This window comes from Trachemys scripta, chromosome 15 (genome assembly GCF_013100865.1).
Source record: "Trachemys scripta elegans isolate TJP31775 chromosome 15, CAS_Tse_1.0, whole genome shotgun sequence".
Taxonomy (NCBI): domain Eukaryota; kingdom Metazoa; phylum Chordata; order Testudines; family Emydidae; genus Trachemys; species Trachemys scripta.
The window spans coordinates 482,805-504,761 of NC_048312.1; the positions used below are offsets into that span (position 1 = coordinate 482,805).

At 44.3% G+C, this 21,957-nt stretch overlaps 1 protein-coding gene across 3 annotated transcripts in view; it reads left to right on the forward strand.

Annotated features, from left to right (window-relative positions):
- Positions 1-21,957, forward strand: part of TTC28 (tetratricopeptide repeat domain 28) — a 435,889-nt gene that overhangs the window by 5,389 nt on the left and 408,543 nt on the right. For 2 of the 3 annotated variants that reach the window (XM_034791355.1, XM_034791356.1), the window contains exon 2: positions 18,210-18,488. In XM_034791355.1, the coding sequence (XP_034647246.1) occupies positions 18,210-18,488 (279 nt within the window). Of the gene's footprint in view, positions 1-18,209; positions 18,489-21,957 lie in introns of those variants that run through there. The other variant, XM_034791359.1, reaches the window with a different exon arrangement.

Consider the following 21,957-nt stretch of genomic DNA (forward strand, 5'->3'; position numbering starts at 1 on the left):
CCCCCCCCCCCCCCCGGCACTTATTCCTCCCCCCCATCTCCCGGGTTGATCAGCCCTGGTTCCCTGATGCCAGAGCAGGGACTGGCCCTGCTAGAACTGGGCCTGGGGAGGGTGGAACTTGGGGGAACAGAGGTGGGGAGGGGACTGGAGAGTGATGGGTGCAATTGTGGGCCTCCCCTTATGGGCAGCGTGACAATAGGGGGTTTACTGTTCTTGCCCCATAACAGTTGTGTTAGCGCGGAAATGGCTCATTTCCAGCTCTGCAGAGATACTCAGTCACTGCTCTGGCCGCAGATGTCGTTTTTATGCCCTTAACGCAGGATTAGGTGTGATGAAAAATACCCAGGATAGGTCTTATCTACGGTAGAAGTTGGAGCATGTGGGTAGAGCATGTTTACACTTTGCCACTTGTGCCAATGTATTGCGTCCACACAGAATCAAGTAAAGTTACATTGGCAAAAAATGTGTTGTAATGGCCTCCATGCTGCTTTAAGGCACATGATCTTGTGGGACAGTGTCATTGTGTATTGTGGGGCAGTCACTGAGTGTTGTGGGGATACCCACACATGTCTTTGGGAATTGTGGGCCCTTGGGGCAGGTCTACACTACAGCTGGGATTCACACTCTTAGATTGAGCCACTAGCGGTCGAGTTAGTGGGTCTAATAAAGACCCACCAAATCGACAGCAGATCGCTTTCCAGTTGACTGCTGTACTCTACCCCTGAGGAGAAGAGTAAGGTAAGCCGATGGGAGATTTTCTCCTGTCGACCCCCCCGCTGTGTAGACCCTGGGGTAACTCACTAAGGTATGTCAACTCCAGCTATGTTACTCATGTAGCTGGAGTTGCGCGTAGCATAGGTTGATTTACCGCAGTAGTGTAGACATAGCCTTGGAGTAAAATAATAAAGCTTACTTATCTTGTGCTTTTCATGAGTAGATCTCAAAACAGATTGTTGCAAAAAAAAGCAAACATGATTCTGGGATGTATTAACAGGTGTGTTGTGAGCAAGACACGAGAAGTCATTCTTCTGCTCTATTCTGCTCTGGTTAGGCCTCAGCTGGAGTATTGTGTCCAGTTCTGGGCGCCGCATTTTAAAAAAGATGTGGAGAAATTGGAAAGGGTCCAGAGAAGGCAACAAGAATGATTAAAGGTCTTGAAAACATGACCTATGAAGGAAGGCTGAAAGAATTGGGTTTGTTTAGTTTGGAAAAGAGAAGATTGAGAGGGGACATGATAGCAGTTTTCAGGTATCTAAAAGGGTGTCATAAGGAGGAGGGAGAAAACTTGTTCACCTTAGCCTCTAAGGATAGAACAAGAAGCAATGGGTTTAAACTGCAGCAAGGGAGGTCTAGGTTGGACATTAGGAAAAAGTTCTTAACTGTCAGGGTGGTTAAACACTGGAATAAATTGCCTAGGGAGGTTGTGGAATCTCCATCTCTGGAGATATATAAGAGTAGGTTAGATACATGTCTATCAGGGATGGTCTAGACAGTATTTGGTCCTGCCATGAGGGCAGGGGACTGGACTCGATGACCTCTCGAGGTCCCTTCCAGTCCTAGAATCTATGAATCTATGAATTGTCCTTAACATGTTTTCTGTAGCAGTCATGATTCTTGGTGATCCCACCTAGCTTTTATTTCCCTGGCAAGCTGGACAGAAGCATGGAAAGGTTTAACTATCACCTAAGCAGCTGTTAAATTAACATGGGGTGGCCTTCGGAGACTGAAGGGCAGATGGAGATGTCCAATGACAAGGCTCAATCTCAGCAAGGAAAATGTTCTCAAAGTTAGTGCTCTTTGATGCTCAGTGAATAATATCTGTGAGATCATGTTGCCAGGATGGGTGTGAGAGTAGGACAGGCTATCTGTTGAATTCAAAGAGCTTGAAAGTAGTCTGGTTAACAGTGTTTGCCAATACAGTTTGGGTGAGAGAAGTTTTGTAAGCTTACTTTGACAGTGGACAATAATGTAATTATTTCAATTGGATCGTTAGTACAGTAACTGGTGGTGCATTGTGTTTATACGCAGCTTGAACCTGTGTTTCAATAGACTTGGATTAATGAATTTTAAGGGATATTGTATTGAAATATGTAAAATAGTGTATGTATTTGAGCAACAGTAAAATAACTGCTGATGATGTATTTCCAGATTGAGCAAAGGTGATTGCTTTTGTAGTATACATGGATTGCTGACTATATAAATACTAAATTTTTTAAATTGAGGTGGGGGAAGCCTTTCTAGATATATGAATTACTCTCTAGCACTGCAGGCAGTTCTGTAATGCTGAAAAGCACAATAAAAATGCACCAACTTTCACACAGCATTTACTTCATTAACACAGTATGTCCAGCATCACAATAAAGAGGCAGTAACTTATAAACAACTTTGACTGTACTAGCTATGGTATGCAGTTACTTATAAAAAGTGCCATGTGCAGGCTGGATGCCAGTGCATCACAGATAACAAACAGTACATGTAATGAAAGCAGTTCCCTTTGTTCTCTGAGCTTTTGTCTACTGGAGTAGGGTATAGAGGGAACTAATATGATAGGGAATATATGATCCTTGTGAGTAACCTGTATTGGTTATACTTTTTGGTATAGGTTGAATGCTGAAGTGATGTCCTTGGTGCTTCCTGGTCAACACTTAGTTCAAGAGCTGGGTCTGCTCCTTCAGTAGCTGCAGCATGGCTGTCTGCACTTCTCTGTCCTTTCTGAACTCCTCCAGCAGCTGTTCGTGCAGGTCCCTTGCATTTCTCTTGGAGTCCTCCACATTCTGGGAGAACATGTCCTTTTTGCACTTCCATTTGGCCCTAGTAGTGCTCAACAAGTTTTAGTGAGGCTCTCCTCAAGATTCTTCCTATTAAGGTTGCTGATAAATGGATGGATGTGCTGTTGAGTAAAGGAAGATGATTTCATATGTATTGGAGGAAAGGATAGATAGATGGATCCCTCCTATCATCTTTTCCTAGCCAATGTAAACACACAGGCATGCATTTGCTAAGAGTTAGAGCATATCAACCTACATTATGATTAGGGCCCTACCAAATTCAGGGTTCACTTTGGTCAATTTAATGCCACAGGGTCTTAAAATTGGTCAATTCCACGAAATTTCATGGTGCTGTAACCATGGGGGTCCTGATCCAAAAGGGGATTGGGGGGGGGGGCAGAAAAGCTTCTGTTTCAGGATTACCATACTCCCTTCTGTACTGTGGAGCTTCCTGCAGCTGAAAGAGGCTCCCGGAGGTGGAGGCAGGTCTAATCTTCCCAGCTGGGGGCTCCTAGCTGGTAGTCAGGGCCAGTGGTGGATTAACGCATGGGCCCATGCCCAGGGCCCCCGCATAATTTGAAATATGGGTGCCCAAGCCCTGGCAGGAGCCATGGGGTGGAAGCCCCGAGCCCCAGCAGGTGCTGCGGGGGCTGAAGCCCTGAGCTCGGTAGCCCTGAGCACCATCAGGAGCTGCGGGGGCTGAAGCCCCAAGCCCAGACAGGAGCCAGGAGGGGGCTGCAGAAGCCCCGAGCCTGGGCGGCCCAGAGCCCACACAGGAGCCAGGGGGGCGGGGGCAACAGCCCTGAGCCTGGGCAGGAGCCACAGGGGGTGGAAGCCTGGAGCTCAGGCAGGAGCAGTGGGAGGCAAAAGCCCCGAGTTCTGGCTGGAGCCGTGGAGGGTGGCAGCCCCCAGCCCAGGTCCCTGAGACTGGTCAGGAGCCGAGGGGCAGGGACAGCAGCCCTGGGCCCCGGGCAGGAACCACTGGGGGGCACCCCGAGCCTGGCAGGAGCTGCGGGGGCTGGAGCTGCGGTGGGTGGCAACCCCGAGTCCTGGCTGGAGCCCAGGCGCCTCCAGCCCAGGCAGGAACCACTGGGGGGGCAGCAGCCCAGAGCTTGGGTAGGAGCCATGGTGGTGGGGGTGGGAGCGGAAGACGGGGCCCAGCTCTGGGGCTGCTGCAGAGCAGAAGTATATATATATGAAGTGGTACACCCTCACTGCTGTGCTGCCTGGGGAGGTGGGTCTAATCTCCCTCCGATAACAGCCGTGCAGGAGAAGGAAAAGTCCTGATGCCCTCCCCCCCCCCCGCCACGGCCCGACTGATTTCGGGGAGATCTGATTTAATGGGGAAGGGCTTATTTCACAGTCTGTGACATGTTTTTTCTTGGCCATGAAATTGGTAGGCCCCTAATTATGATTTATTATTGGGGCACTAATCATCACTTGCATCTGTCAGTCTCCCTCAGTCTTTAAGGATGAAACATATCAGAGTGAGACACTCAGACTGTGACTGGGGGGTCCTGCAGGATATCTATCCATTCCTGGTTTACAGCCATCTCACTGTATTTTGCCTTGTCATCCCCTTCCTGACCCATAAAGAGCACCTCTTCCTTGCCTACCCTCCAAGGGGGCCTTCCTCCTCCATTTACAGGACACCATGACCAAGGTGGCTACAGGGGTGGTGGTAGGGTCCCTGATGAATATTATAAAAGTCATAGGTCATGCAGGCAGCTCCACAAGTCATGTTGTTCTCCTTCACCTTTCAGTAGCCCTGCTTAATCTCTTTTCCCTTGACATGGCAATGGGATTCCTTTCTTGAATATCTGAGTTTTGCCATCTCCTTGGCAAAGTCACTGTAAATATTCTTTTTCGTACTACAGCTGTGCCTGCACATGCTCCTCTTCCCACAGTGCATGGAAACCAAGCACCTTTTTCCTGGACCTGGTGGTAGCATGAGAAACAGAAAGCTAAATTTTGTTGGTTCTGATTTTTAATCCATTAGGGCAGAAGTTACATTTACAAATGAGCTTCCCAAACTGAAAATCCAGTTTCAAAATGTTTTTTTCTTTCAAAGCAGTACAGGCCTGTAATTTATGGGTAGGGCTTTCTGTTTTAGGTATTTCTTGTGATTTAAGGTATTTATATTTTTAGGTAAATCACAGTTTATATTTTTAGGTGTAGAAATAGATTTTCATGAGCATCAAAAAATCCCTCATTGAACTATATATATAAAAAAGGGCACTACTTCCAACACCTTATGCATTTTGGGAATGAGCTTGAAGTGAGCATGTGGTGTCTTTAAGATGTGGTGGATCCTATTCTTAAAACAGAAAAAGTGTAACTTTTGGGTATTTTGGTATATATTTTATGAAAAGTTGTCCTGTTCTCTTATGAAACCTACCTGTTTTGGAGATATGGTGACATGCTCTCTGTATAATATTTTATAGTAATTTTGTAAGAAGAAATCCAGATTAAAGCAATTGCTGTTCTTCAGTTGAGCAGATGCCACTTTGGGCTGGGAAATAGAACTAGGATTTCATATTGTTAAACATACATTTTCAATGGCTTGTCACCTCTCGCTACACTATTCCTGTAAAAACGCATACTCTGATTGGGTGAAGGATGCCCGTGGCTTGGCAAGATCTGATATCTGCTCAGAAGTGGAGAACTGGCTGTAGAAAATGTATTGGCTGCAAGGACTATGGAAGTTATTTGTGAGGAACTCCAGCTTCCTTGTTTGTTTTTGGACTTTTGTTCCAGGCACTTTCTTTTCAAAAACAATAACCCTCCAGAGTCTGGAATAGGAAAACACAAGGCTTTTTATAAAACTAGACATTTCCAATTTAGGTGAATAAATGAAAACGTTAGATAAATATAGTAATAATGTTTGAGAAGAAACTGTACAGTATGATATATTGCAGAGTTATTCTTCAGAGAGTGCAACTTTCAATTATATATTTGAGTTGTTTTTGGTAACATATATTTAGAGTGAGTAAATGTCACTGTACTGTTTTTCAATGCTAGTTTTCCCTGTTTGGTTTTTCCCTTTCATGTCATAGTTTTTCTGATATTTTAATGAGTATTGTAGGAAGTATTTCAGTAGATGTAAAATATACAACCCTCCTACATGGCATTCTTAAGGTATTAAGATCTTTTCTGTGGAAGTGAAGAGGTTAAAGAAAGGGTTTTGACAGTCTTTCAGCTTTAATTATGGACTTGCCACCAAAATTTGATCTATGGAGGGGGTATTTATTATTATAGTTGCATTTGAGGTGGATTATGGATAAAAGGTTCAGTTCTCAGGTATGTGATTCAAAGTTGTCTAACAGGATGATTGTTGTCCTTAATGTTTTAATAGTTTGTTGAGGTCCTTTGGATAAAAGGTTGCTCTGTAAATGCAAAATGTTGTTAATTAAGATTAATTTCTTTAATGCACTTTTGGGTGTGTCTGAGATTTCTCTACTTTCTCTGGAGGGAAGGCCAGAAATAAATGGCTGCTGAAACCTGTGATCAAAACCAGGGTTTCAATTTGAGTTGCTATGGCATACCTAATGATAAATAATGGCCACTGATCAGTAGATACAATTTGTATTTTGCTTTAAACTTTAAACTTCCTGAGGTTTAGCCTGATGAGATCTGCAGTGCCTGAATTCCTGTGTTGGAGGGTACCAGCTTACACAGTGTTGAGCAACTTTGTAATAGGTTAACAAGGATGTTCCCAAGCAAATAGTCCTCTGATACTAAATGCATCTGTCTTCCTTGTTGTGGTTGAATGGAGGTGATGAGAATGAAAGTGGTGTATGCTGTGAACTGTGCAGAGCTGAAGATGGTTTCTTCACAGTAATCCTATTAAGCTTTGAATGAAATCTAGTTGTCATTTCACAGCTGGGCACAGTTCCCTGCTGGAGACAGATTTAACACTTATAATTGGGAACTTTTACTTGTTAAAATACAGCTGTTTTAAATGTCTTGGCAGGTGTATGGGGTTTTATTTTTTTAATTGAACACTATTTTAGTTGAAGAGGAATTGTGGAATTCCTGATCTGTCACCACTTAAGGACAAATGATCACAGATGTGGAATTTCACTCACCTATGTTGTTTTATCACCTCTCCCCCCCCCCCATCTTTCTCTGTAACAAACCAGAGAATGACACTTCTTATTTAAGAGAATACCATTAAAGATACAATTGAGAAATAGATGTAGCTTGTCTGAAATTTTGTGCCCTTTGAGATTGTTTGTATTATGACTAAAATGACCAGAGTTAGAGTGAAACCAGGCCCACCATGGCTAAATCCCAGTTCTGCTCACATTTAGTCAGGTTAAACAGAGGGTGAGGGCCCTCCTCCCCTCTTCATTCTAGTAGCTGATTTGTTTCCTTGATATGTGCTGTAGGCTTAATGATGGAATCAGGCCTGAAGAATACACCCAGGCTTTCTGCTGATAGACTCAAATCCTGTGTTTTTACTCTAAGGTGTCTCTCCCTGTTTATTGCCTGTGACTAGTCGATAAGCTATTATGGATTCTCTTTCCGACTACACTGCGCTCTCTCTCTCTCTCTTTCCCTCTCACCTTCCCACCACAAGTGATAAGAATCCGCAATATTTAGCAAGATAGAATGGATTCAATTCCTTAGAGGGGAAGGTCAGTGCAAAAGATTGTCAGTGATATTACAGTTGCAATGGATTAGTTAAAGAAAGCTAGTTTTGTTGTTGTTCAAAACCGGAAGCCCTGCTGTATGCATTTGCTGTACTACAGTAGATCTGTCTTGTCTGAACAAACAAGCAAAAAACCTAATCTTTCTCTGGTGAGAGACAATGAATGTAGTATAACAAATGTCAAGGTGAAGGGAAATATGCAGTGCGTGTCTGGGAGGTGCCAAAAAAACCCTTTTCCTATATAGTTTGTGCAAAATCTTGGACAGCAGGTTTGTTTCGGGTTGTAGACCCAGACAGTCTTAGCAGGTCTGACTCCTTCCTATTGAGGACATTTCTTCTTGTTTTGCAGACAAGATTTCAGATTAAGGATAGGCTGTCTGCTTTCCTGGTGGCAGAACATGGTCTTGAGGGAACAATGGCCTCATCTTGTATGCTAGAGTTTCAGGCAGTGAGTCTCATTGAGGTACTGAAAATGATGAGAGCTTTATCCCGCAAGCAGTGTTTTGGACCTACTTCCTTCTTGGTCGAGGCCAGTGTGGAGTATTGGGTCACTTGTTTGCCCCTCAATAAGGGCAGGCTGCCTTGTGCTTAGAAAGAAGAATTAGTGCATGCTTTGTTCAAGCAGTCGTCACTTGACACTAACAATGTAGTTAATTATTGACCAGTATCAACATTGTCCTTTTGTTGTAAGTTTTTGGAGAAGGTTGTGGTGAGACGATGCTCACAGCCTCTAGAATGCCTTTGATCTCCTTGACCTTTATTAGTGTGGATATAGGCCTGGCTTTGGGAGAGGGAGACTGCAGTAGTCAGTTCTTCTTTGGGTGATGAATGAAGATCAGGTGTCCATGCTGGTGATATTAGATATGTCAGCTGACTATGCGGTATTGCTGACTTGCCAGTGGACCCTGGTAGGTGTGGAGAAGGCTTCCCTTTTATTACTTCTTCTTTTTTTTTTTAAGAGCGGTAGAACAGCAGATAGTCATGAGCAATTGCTCTTTTTCCCAAAGGGCTGTCAATTGTGCAGTCCCACAGAGTGACATTCTGTTACCTCTCCTCTTCAAGGTGTAGATGGGGCTGTTAGGAGTGATAGCAAGGAGGCATGGAATGCAGTGTTGTCAGTATGCTGACACCCATCTGTGTGTCTCTGTCTCATTCGACTTGGATAATGCATTTTTAGAGCCTCAGCCAGAGTCTGGTTGAAATTGGGACATGGGTAAGAGTGAGCTGGCTGCAGTGCAACCCAGACAAAAATGATGTGATGATGTAGATTGGGGAAGCAGCTGGAGGAAATGGCAGAGGTAACATCAGTCTCTTTGAGGGAGTATGTCCACTTTTTTAGTAGGGTTTTTTTTTGTGGGGGGACTTCAGTAGCTTCCTCTGAGCTGCTGTTTGATGATCACATTGCAGTGTGGCCCAGTCAGCCTTTTACCACCTCTATCGGGCTAGGAAGTCATGACCCTTCCTTTTGAATGCAGACCTTGCCACTATCTGGAAAGGCCACAGTGACTCATTTGTTTTTTGGAAAAGAAACCACCTATAAAAATAATTAAATTAATCTGAAAACAGGTGTATAAACTGAAAAATGTAGATCAGATTTTGGGCCTTCAAGCATTTCTCCAGGACTTTAGTCTGCTTATTCCATGTATTTATTAACATTAATAAAGTTGTCATCAGTAATATTGGGCTTGCTTTCTTTTTTCAGAGCTGCTGTATGTGATATTTTCTAATGGTAAATTGCAGCCCCTCTGTTCAGCTGGTAGGAATTATCCCAGTCAAAGTCTCTGCATTCACTGTGGATTTCAGTGAGAGGGTTCCTTGCATTTGGAACTGCAGGCCATGGGAAGTGAACACTGTTTAATGCATTTGGGAAGGAGCTGCTCATGGGTATTTTAGACAGAAGTTGTTCTGGAGTATCAAGTAATCTTTCATGTTAAAACATCAGTGTTTTTAAGGGAATGCTTGACCTGTCTTTGGGGTTGATGGTAACCTCTGCTGGAGTGATGAATGTTGGTCCTGGGCCATTTTTGTGATAAGGCAAGGAGGCTATAGTAAGCAGTAAGCAATGGTTGCATGAACTGGGAGATTCTCTCCCTTGTGCTTATTGAGGTTAACAATGTCTTAGTGAAGATGCATATCTCTGGCTGTTGCAGATCTGGCAGATGAATGTGTCATGTTCTGTGGATGGTAAAAGAGGTACACCTCTACCCCGATATAACACGAATTCGGATATAATGCGGTAAAGCAGTGCTCCGGGGGAGGGGGGAGCGGGGCGGGGCTGGGGCTGCGCACTCCGGTGGATCAAAGCAAGTTCGATATAACACGGTTTCACCTATAACCCGGTAAGATTTTTTTGGCTCCCGAGGACAGCGTTCTATCGAGGTAGAGGTGTAATTGGTGGATTTGGGGACTATTAACTGCTTAATTCCAATCTCTGGGACAAGGGTACCTTCATGGACATGTTGGTAGCATTCCACTGGTTTTGAGTTGTGAACCTCCCTCCGCTTACAGCATCCTGAGCTGTCTCAGACCTATAAGATAACGTGCAGAGATATTCAGAAGTTCTGATGGATTTCAGTTTGGTGTGAGAACATCCGTGCTCTGCTCTAAAACAGGTGAAGGGTTATTGTTTGTCTTCAGAATACATGCACCTTGGCCATATTTTTGTCTTAAAATTAAGTAGCGTGTTGCTCTTCTCTCCTTGTAATTGGTTTTTAGCTAATGGGGAATACACCTTTATCCCAATATAACACTGTCCTCGGGAGCCAAAAAATCTGACTGCGTTATAGGGGAAACGGCGTTATATCGAACTTGCTTTGATCCACCGGAGTGCGCAGCCCTGCCTCCCTGGAGCGCTGCTTTACCGTGTTATATCCTAATTCGTGTTCTGTCAGGTCACGTTATATCAGGGTAGAGGTGTACTTCCAGGAAAATACAGTCAGGTCTCATTTATTTGAATTATGTTCAAAAATTTCCTCTTGATTATGTCTAACAGAGGAAGTCACTTGTCCAGTGACGCCTCCATATGTCCAAGCCCTCTCTTAAAGAAGTGTCTGATTTTCCCCCAAAGGTTTATATAATGATGATCAATGAGAACAGTTCAGATACTGACACTTAATTTTGTCCTGTGCAGAGCAGCACTTCATGCTGAACTGTGAATTGTTGGGGGGAGGAGAAGACCCCTGCATGTAAATTGGGAAACAAGGAAGAGAAAGTATTAATATTTTCTTGAACTTGCAGTTTGGTGAGTTTGGGTATGTCTCCATGGCAACAGCCCCAGGCAGTCAGTACATTGATTAAATGTAGCTAATGTTATCATACAAAAAACAATCTATCCATGTTTCATGTTGGAATTTGTTAATACAGGGCTAATCCCATCCACCAAAGCCCAAAAAAACAGTTCCCTTCAATCTTTAATGCTGAGATTTGACACTAGCCCAGAGGCAAATAATATGATTTTCCTTCGAGTGATTGTGTGCATATACGTACTGCTGTAGTTAATGCACCAGATTGACTATGACTCTGGTAACGGATGCACCTACCAAAGGCTTGGCGCCCCATCTTGTTCAGCTTCTGGTCAACTCTTTGGTCACCCCAAGAAGTTATACTCCATATTAATGTGGTAGAGCTCTGATCTGTGTGTCAGGCCTGTGAGATAATTATGTCCACCATCAAGAATGAGGTGATACAAGTTCTTATGGGCAATACCATTGCCATGTTGTATCTAAACAAGCAGGGAGTCGCAAGATCATCTCAGTTATGCTAGGAAGCAGTCATCCTGAGGAATCTATGTATAAGATACAATGTGTACAGAAGGCGTTCAACCTTCCAGGAATGAGAGATACTATTGCAGATTTCCTCCTCAGGGATTTCATAGATCAACATAAACCATCAATCCAAAAAGACATTCTACAGATTTTTCACCACTTGCATGCCTGGTAATAGACTTGTTTGCGACCAACCTGAACAATAAGTGCTGGAGATTTTGCTCCAGGATGGGCTGCAGCCTCTGCTCCATCACAGAAGTCTTCCTTCTCCCTTGGTCCAATAATTTTCTGTATGCATTCCCTCCAGTTCCTATCATTCCAAGAGTACTCAGGAAAATGAAAAGAGACAAAGCAACAATAATCCTCATTCCACCAGCGTGGCCAGGAGAATATTGGTTCACAGACGTACATCAACTTTCTGTCCAATCACTGCACTGCTCTACGGCCAAAATGTTTCTGAAATAAATGTAGTCAAACTTTACTAATTGTGGGTCACTGAGAACGAAAATGATACTTAAAATTGTTGATTGGCTCTAGTTTTCAAGATATGCTATTGGGTCAGTATATACGACCCTTGACTTGGGAATGGCGGAGGATAAGTGAGTTATAAAGGGAAGGGATTTCAATTTAAACCAGAAATGGCTAAAATACATCTTTGACTGGATCTATGAATAAATCTATGACTGGGTTTGGACAGTACTTGCTTTTTAGGCAAAACAATGAATGATGCAATCTGAAGCTGGTATTGCGTCATACATGATATGAATTGCATCATGTTATTCCTAGAAGTCATGGATGATGCAATCATAACGAAGCTTACATCACTCTGCTGAACAAATTGCCCTATATCAGCTCTAGAAATCATACAGTGTCGTGCTCTCTTATTTGTCAATGTTTGATTTTGCAAAGGGACACATTGCTGTTTAGCCAAAGTGAGAAGAGATGCCTCGTACTTGTGTGAACAGTGCAGATAACTTCTGCTATGTTTGTGGTGAAGTGACTTTTGCATCATAAAAGCGCAGTATAACCACTATGGTTAAGAAAGCCTACCACCTTTATTTTGGCTGCAAAATCGGAGATCGGGACAAGAGGTGGGCCCCACACATATGCTGCAACACTTGTGCAACAAATCTTCGCCAGTTGTTGAACAGGAAAAGGAAATCTATGCCTTTTGCAGTGCCAATGATTTGGAGAGAGCCAACAGATCATACCAGCAATTGTTACTTCTGCATGGTGCCTCCAGTTGGGAAAGGTGTGTCAAAGAAGAAAAAGTGGACTGTGCATTATCCAAACATTCCATCAGCTATACGCCCAGTACCCCACGGAGAAGGACTGCTGGTTCCTGATGCACCAGAATCATTCTCACTTGAATCAGACGAGGAAGAGGATGAAACTTCTGGTCCTGAACCATCAATGTCACAGGACCCACATTTTCTCCCATCCTCCTCCTCTGAACCACACCTCATAACACAAGGTGAACTGAATGACCTTGTCAGGGATTTGGAACTACCCAAGAGTAAGGCAGAGCTATTGGGCGCCAGACTACAGCAGTGGAATTTCCTAGCAGGTGATGTTAGGGGTTCCATGACTGTCAAAAGGATCTTGTCCCATTCTTCTTCATGGAAGCTGATCTTGTAGACTGCAACAAGATCAATGGTGTGATGGCAGCCCTCAACATCGTTAACGATCCAGATGAGTGGAGACTGTTCATTGATTCATCGAAGACAAGTCTTAAAGCTGTTTTACTGCATAATGGCAATGTTTTGTCGTCAATTCCAGTTGGTCATGCAGTCCATATGAAGGAAACTTATGACAACATGAAACAACTTTTGAGGTGCATAAACTATGACCAACATCAGTGGCAGCTTTGTGGCGATTTGAAGGTTGTTGCTCTCTTGCTTGGTCTGCAGACTGGATACACAAAGTACTGCTGTTTTCTCTGCGAATGGGATAGTCGTGCAAGAGATTCCCACTACATCAAGAAAGATTGGCTACTCCGACAGTCATTGGAGCCTGGGAGGAAAAGTATTCAGCATCCACTACTTGTTGAATCAAGGAAGATTTTGTTACCACCCTTACACATCAAGCTGGGTCTGATGAAGATCTTTGTCAAGGCCATTGACAAAACACAAGCAGCTTTCAAGTACCTCCGTGGAAAATTTCCAAGGTTAAGTGAAGCTAAGATAAAGGAAGGTGTCTTCGTTGGTCCTGAAATTCCTGAACTTCTTCGAGATGATGCATTTGACCATGCACTGCGTGGCAAGGAAAAGATGGCATGGAAAGCCTTCCAGTTAGTGGCAATAAATTTTCTCGGAAACAACAAGGCAGACAACTACAGGTTGTTGGTGGAAAACCTCCTCAAGGCATACAAAAGCCTTGGTTGCAAATGTCACTAAAGATACATTTTTTGCACTCCATCTAGACTTTTTTCCACCGAACTGCGGAGCAGTGAGCGACGAGCATGGTGAGCGATTTCAGCAGGACATTGCAACAATGGAGAAACGCTATCAGGGCAAATGGAGCCCATCAATGCTTGCAGACTATTGCTGGACAGTGACAAGAGATGCTCCATTTAATGAATACAAGAGACAAGCCAAGAAGCGCCGAGTAGACACTGAATAGGACTAAACTATGTACATAATATTTTTTTGCCTTTTGTTTCATAATAAATGTTATTTATATAACCCTTTTGCTGATTTTTAAAGTGTTACATAAACAGGACAGGTGAAATATTATCATGTAAAGCAACCATAAACACATGAAAAGACCTAGGTTTACAATTTATGATTAAAACTCTACTATCTACACAATGTACATAGACATAAAATGTAAAAACTTAAATATCTTAGAAACAGTAGCCCATCAGTTGTTTTATTGTCATATTTGAATTCAGCACATCAAAATACATAATAAATAGCACATTTTATCTCTGAAGCAGACGACTTCTCAAAAATTGTAGACCAGTGTAATTTTACCTCTAGTCGGGGATCTCCTGTCTCAGAACCAGGAAAAGTCACAGCATTCCAACATCCAATGTCGTCATCTCATGGCATGGATGATCTCTGGTTGAATTCCTACAAGAAACTTTGCTGTTGAGATATCCAGGGCATCTTGGTGAGCAGCAGAAAAGAATCCAATTAGCCATGTATATAGCCAAGTGAAAGATTTTCAATTTGTGCACAATGTCAACACGTATCACCCCATCACTCAGAGGTCAGACATGTGCTAGACTGTCTGTTGTACCTGAAATCATTGGGCCTTTAAATTAATTCCTTGGGAGTCCAGCTGGCTTCCATATGTGCATTACATCTTCCAGTAGAAGAGTTTTTTCCATTTTCTTGCACCCTTTGGTTTCCTGATTATCAAAAAGTCTACTCAACACTTCTCCTGCTGTGTCTGATGCCATAGCTGTATGGGATCTCAATCTGGTCTTCTCCAGACTGAAAACATCCCCATTTAAACCTATGATGACAGTCTCACTACGTTCATCGTTTATGAAGATAACGTTTCTGGTGGCAGTCATTTCCTTAAGGTGGGTTTCAGAACTTCCAGCTCTCCTGGCTGACCCTCCTTTTGTGGCCTTACATAAAGACAGGGTTTCCCTTAGGTATCACCCGAAGTTTTATGTGCAAAGTAGCTTTTCATCAGAACCAAATTATTGATCTTCTAGTCATCGTCGTCTTGAAACTCCATTCTTTCAAAGCTGAAGAAAGACTTCATAGCTTAGATGTTCATAGAGATTTGACCTTCTACTTGGACTGCATTAGATCCTTCAGAGTCTCTCCCAGGCTTTTTGTAGCCTGTGCTGAGACCGTTAGAGGTCAATCAGTGTCAGCTCAGAGAATTTCACATTGGATTTTTTGAGTACATTAATCTTTGCTAAAGTCTCTCCTCTACTGAGAATAATGGCTCACTTCACCAGGGCTCAGTCCACTTCATCAGCTTTTCTGAGCAATATTCTGATAGCAGATACTGCAAAGTAGCAACATGGTTACGTGTACATATCTTTTCCACACATTATGCCAAAGCTGGCATCGTTAAGGAGGCCTGAGTGATGGCAAGTCCGTGTTACAGTCTCTGTTCAGATGACCCGAAGCCCCTCCACCTGTAAGGGAACTGCTGATGAGTCACCTGCAGTGAAATATATGTGTGCACAATTATTCAATGGAAAAAAAAGTTGTTACTTATCTAGATTCATAGATTCCAAGGTCAGAAGGGACTATTGTGATCTAGTCTGACATCCTGTAAAACACAGGCCATAGAACTTCCCCAAAATAATTCCTAGAGCAGATCTTTTTAGAAAAAAACATCCAGTCTTGATTTAATAATTGTCAGTGATGGAGACTCCACTACCTGTACAGTAAGCATTGTTCTTAGATGTGTTGTGCACATAAACATTCCATGACCCTCCCCCTTCTTACTACTTCAGACATTACATACAGGTGCAAAGGAGAGGGAGGCATCAGATGCACCCCTTTTGAACCTTCATCTGAGAGTGCATGAGCCCCTGCTCTCCTCGTACTATCTACTGGTACTGCTGGCAAATATCTGACTTGGGTGTGCATACACTTGCTGTGGAATGTATATGTGCACAACATATCTCTAAGAACAATGCTTACTGTACAGGTAAGTAACCATTTTTCCCAGGTGGACTGCTTTGACATAGGATCATTCAACACTTTGTTTTACAGCTTTTGAGTCAGTGTTGAGACCAAACTACACCTCTATCCCGATATAACGTGACCCGATATAACATGAATTCGGATGTAAAGCAGTGCTCCGGGGTGGTGGTGGGGGGGCGGGGCTGTGCACTCCGGGGGATCAAAGCAAGTTCAATATAAAGCGGTTTCACCTATAACATGGTAAGATTTTTTGACTCCCGAGGACAGCGTTCTATCGGGGTAGAGGTGTATATGAAAATAAAAACAATGAGGAAAGTTTGTCTGTTCACAGATTATTTGGGTGGTCTTAGTTCATGTTCTGGATGACTTTCAAAATGTTTGTTAAAAAACAAAGCTATTTGTTGAGTTTGTCTCAGTTCTCAAGGCAACTGCATCTCTGACCTCTTTGTGGCCTTCTTGAAGACACTTACATCTCAGTTCCACAACGCTTTCTGTAGAGTGGGGTTTTAGGCTGCAATTCACTGATTATCTGAGCAGGGCTGAGTTTAGTTCAACACCTGCAGCTTTCCTCTTTCTCAGGAACAATCACCAGCCAGCCTTCATAAAGTATTCAGAACAAAAGCAGAGAAAATATATCTACAAAAACAATAAACAGCTCACATGAATGTCTTAGTTTACCCAGCAGTCATCCATCTTTTTGGCAAGGATTTTGGCAAGTTTCAAAGTCCTTCAGGCCCTTTCTGCTGGGCCTATCCCTCTTGGTCACAGCATCATGACAATCTTGTATCAGGTGAGAGTGATGTCCTTTTTTTTTATCAGGCTGGTCAGTTTGTACAGTTTTCCTTTCTTTGTTTGTCGGTTTCTTGAACTTGGTTAAATGAGTAGATGCAGTTTCCCCTGTGGGGATGAAGCTTCTCCAGACTGGTTACCAGCCTAGAGATTTGCACTGATTTCCCCCCTCTACCGTTACCCCAAGTAACTTTAGTTCTTGCAGGCAATTCCTATAACTCCCCCATAGACTACCTAGCCCATACAGATACATACACCTCTACCCCGATATAACGCTGTCCTCAGGAGCCAAAAAATCTTATCGCGTTTTAGGTGAAACCGCGTTATATAGAACTTGCTTTGATCCGCCGGAGTGCGCAGCCCTGCCCCTCCGGAGCACTGCTTTACCGCGTTATATCCGAATTCGTGTTATATTGGGTTACGTCATATCTGGGTAGAAGTGTATAACATTTATACAATAGTCTTTGAATATTCCATGTGGGCATAATATCTGTTACAAAGTTATCAATAAAATAGCCTTTGGAATTAGAAACTACTGCTTGCTTTGCATCCTTAGGCCTGGTCTATACTACCCGCCTGAATCGGCGGGTAGAAATCGACCTCTCGGGGATCGATTTATCGCGTCCCGTCGGGACGCGACAATCGATCCCCGAATCGGCGCTCTAACTCCACCAGCGGAGGTGGTAGTAAGCGCCGCCGACAAAAAGCGGCAGAAGTCGATTTTGCCGCCGTCCTCACAACGGGGTAAGTCGGCTGTAATACGTCGAATTCAGCTACGCTATTCACGTAGCTGAATTTGCGTATCTTAAATCGACTCCCCGCTGTAGTGTAGATGTACCCTAAGAGGCTTATAATTGAAAGATGCTAAACAGTGTAATTGCAGACTTTTACTTCTGTGCTCTCCAATACTATCATACCTTGGCCAGTGCTGTAGTCCCTCTGATCTCATGAACAAGTCAACGGGATGATTCTTTAGGCTGTGTCCCCAATAAATCCTGGTCCACCCTCACTCTCAAACTTCTCTTGACATGGTGTGGACCCTTCATAGGCACTAGTGTACATCTGTTTACCAACCTCCCTGTATGAGTATGCCCACATAGTCACACTTGCTTAATGACATCTCAACACACACACACACACTTTTATTTGCTGACCTATGTACCAAACCCATTCATTTACCGAACTCTCCCAATCTTCACGCCACTTCCCTTCCACTCTAGCCAACGAATGTGCTTGAAGTGATAGTCAAATAGCATAGCTGTATTTAAACAAAAGCTCAGTGAGTTCAGTAAGTTAGAAGGATGTATTAACCAGTCTTATATCTGGAGCGGAGGTAGTCATCTTTCTAGGAGATCATGAAGACATTGTTTGCTGATCATGCTTCATGGGAAAGTTTTTGCAACCTCTGGTGCAGAAAATTTACAAAATGACTAATAGATAACAAATTTAAAAACTGGAAGAAGTTCTCGTTCCCTTTCCCAAATTTTAAATTGCTAAAATGTTAATGGTTTTATCTTATACTATACCGTTTCTTCTACTTTTAAAATCTTTAACAAAATGACATGAAACTGAGTAATCAGTACTTTTGGTTAATAACTTTTTCTGTCTGCAGATTCCTCTTTTTGGATCAAAATCTTTTGGAGGAAGAAGCCCTGACGGCCCCATGTTGAGCAAGGCTGAGTTTGTTGAGAAAGTTCGTCAGAGTAACCAGGCCTGTCATGATGGTGATTTTCATACAGCTATTATGCTGTACAATGAAGCCCTGGAAGTCGACCCTCAGAATTGCATCCTGTACAGTAACCGATCTGCAGCATACATGAAAATCCAGCAGTACGATAAGGCACTGGATGATGCAATCAAAGCACGACTCCTAAATCCTAAATGGCCAAAGGTAGGAAAGCCCATTTCCCTTGTGGTAAGAGACTTTCTATGGGAGTTGCAGCTCCTGCAGTAGTATTAAGGCTGTAATTATTTTGTTGTAATGGAGATGGACATAAATCATTCTGTACTTACGGTTCACTTTGGTGGGGGCTCGGGAGAATAGAAATCTTTCTGTGTTAAAAGCTGCTTGACTTATTTGAGTTTCCTGTTAAGAGTTAAACTATTTTCTGTGTAAACAGACATTTGCCTATTTTTCCTAAGCTGCCTGGCAGGGATTCTTTTTTGCTGATCCTTGTGAAGATTTTGGATTCAGCCTTTTAAACAAATGTTGTTCATAGTGTGTGAAGATCAGACATCTCTCTTAACATTTACACTAATAAACATTCAGCAGCAGCCTGAAGAATCGTGCTCTGAAAGCCTCAGGAGAGCAGAGTGCAGGATGGAACATGCTGCATAGAGATTGTTGTTGGTAATGGGGCATTAGAGTAGAAAACTAAGGACTTAAGCTTAGATCATTACCTCCTTTTCTTAAAATTTATTTTTTCTAGAGCTGGTTCTGTTTGGTGTATTTTCTTGATAATTTTTTAAGAAATTCCATATGGCTCAACATCCTCAGTAAGACCTGACAAGCCGTGGAAAGGTCTGACCTTATATGTTGATCTGTCATGGAAAGGCTAAATGGATGCTCTTCTATAAAATAGGGACTTCTAGAGATAGCACTGCCTTTATTTAACGGTGTTACTTGGACAGTGGGTTTCTGTTGTTCCATTGAGAGAAAGCATTATGTTCTATTTCTCATAGATCACTCTAGTGTTGACTTTCCTGAATCTCACCCTTCAGCATTCCTTCTGTTGTTTTCACAATGTGTGGTGTGATATTTTTGCTGCTTTTCTTCATATTCAGGTCCAGGAATCTTCAAGTTGGGTTTCCAGTCTCCAGGGAGATTGGGGGCTGATGCTGACTTGGCTGAATGCTAAGCTGCACCAAGTGGCCAGTTCTGCCTTCACAGCTGCACAGGAAGATTCCTGTCCCTGATATCTTTGAAGCACTCAATTTCAATGCCTTTCCATTCAAAAATATTCTTTCTGAAGCTGGAAATTTCGCCTATTGAATTACCTTTCTTCAGTTAATCCTGTCCATGTGATGGTTCAGAACTGAGTTTTCTGAGCCTTTGCAGGAGCTGATCTCCATGCTGTAGGCTCAGTTTGAAATAAACATGACATATACCTAAAAAGGGGAACCAAAGCTCCTCTCTGAAGAGAGCTTTGCCTTTTCTGCACCTCAGGGATGAGAGTTCACACCAGGCAGAAAGCAGGATGTTGCTCTTAGAGGTAAGGATGGGCCTTCTGCAAGTGGTCCTGGATTAGTGGCTGTGAAGCTTCTGCTGCTTCTAAACCTATCTGATGCACTCATCTGCTTGTCCTAGGTCTTGAGGAATGGCAGGGGCTGCAACTTCTAGGTGACTTGGGCATGGGGGAATTGGGCTCAGCAGGTCAGTTCTCATAGATGCAGCTTGCAGTAGTAATGTCATTCATGCATCAGTCTTCAGTCAATGTGCACACTATAACATCATTTTGAGGGGTGGGTTAGCTTGCCTTTCTTGTGGGACCTCTTCCCCTCACCTGCTTGCCACAATTGGGAATGGATCCCCAGCTGTTGAAAATTGAAGGCTTGTGTCTAAGACAAGATAATCTCGTTTTCTGCCTTGGGCAACTCAAATTGGCCTTTTACTTTGGTTATTAATTCACCTCCTCTCTGAACCCCTTGTAGGGCAAATGCCTGAAGCCTCAGCAGGGCCAGTGCACTCCCTCTCCATGGAGGAAAGATTTCTAGTACAGCCAGACTGAGAGGCAGCTTTGGTAAAACATTAGCGGAGATATTCTCCTAAGATCTGCCCACTCATGATGCCAAAAGGAGAGAACACTTTCAGTAGAAATGATGATGATGGTCTAGATCAACGTTTCTCAAATGTGGCCACCATGGCCGCATGCGGCCACTAGGGTCTTTTCGTGCAGCCACGACAGCCTCCTGGGTGGCGATGGGTGGGGCATACATCGGCCCCTCCCCATCCCTCCTTGTTGCTCCTGGATGTGCTGCCCTGCACTGCCTCTGGAGAGAGGTGGGGCGCAATGCTGCAGGAGCCAGGTGAGTTCTTGACCCATGTTGTGGGGAGGGGGTTTGGATGGGAGGCTCCAGTGGCGGGACTTCAGGAGCCTGGCCTTGCGGCCCTGGGCTCCAACCACGGGGCAGCGGGTATTGACTCTCTTCCTCCCGCTCCTGGCTGTGGCCATGCGGCTCTGGCTGTTGGGCTTCAGCCTCTGGCTCCAGCTCTGTGGCAGCAGGCGCTGGCTCCCGGCTGCAGTCCTGGGCTCCAGCTGCACAGTGGCAGGCGCTGGCCACAGGCACCGACCCCCAGCTGCGGGGCAACAGACTCCAAACAGGCACCAACCACTGGCTTTGGCCACAGGGCAGCAGGTTCTGACCCCCGGCTCCGGCTGTGGAGCTTCAGTTGGCCTCTAGTCTCCAGTTCTGGCCGTGCGGTGGCGGGTGCTGGCCCCAGGCTCCAGCAACGCGACCCTAGCCCATGGTGCTGATCCCCTGCCCCAGCTGCATGGCAGCAGGTGCCTGCCCACAGCTCTGTCCCAGGCTCCGGCCACGCAGTGGCAGGAGCTGACTGACATGGCCGACCCCTGGCCCTGCAGCAGTGAGTGCTGGCTCCAGCCATGCAGCGGTGGGTGCTGGCTACAGCCACGCACTCCTGGGCTCTGGCACTGGCTCTGGCTGTGTAGCGGCAGGCACTAGCCCTGGGTGCCCACAGCTCCGGCTGTGTGGCAGCGGGCTATCCCTGGCTCCAGCCACGCAGTTCCTGTCCCCAGCTCCAGGTTCTGGCTGCTGGCACTGAGCCCCGGCCCTGGTCGCATGGCAGCAGACACCAGGCCTTGGCTCTGGCCCCGTGACAGTGGGGCTCATCACCCGCCCCCATTGTCCTGGCCCCTGCTGTCTTCCTGGCCTCGCATCCATCCCACCGTCACCCCTGGCCCTGCTGCCTCTCCCTTCAGTGTCGTCCCGTCGTTCGTCGTCCGTCCCCCGTCCCCGTCCCCCCCGCATCCAGTGCTTAATGGGTCCTGGGGCTTGCTGAGAAAAGTGATATTAACAAACATGCAAGTATCACGTTTCACAGCAGACTTACTAGCTATCTGTGAAAAATGATACTTTTTTGTATGTTAATATCATTTACCACTTTTCATAGCCTCCCAGGTAGCAATTAAGTGTGCTGTAATATTAACAAATATACAAATATCACTTTTCACAGCAAGTCCCAGGACTCACTAAACCCTGGATGGGTGGGCCGAAGGAGGAGACAGCATTATTTTTATTTTATTACAATGTTTGGATGTGAATCTGTGCATATTTAATTGATTCTGTGGGGGTTGGACTAGATGACTTCCTGAGGTCTCTTCCAACCCTAATCTTCTATA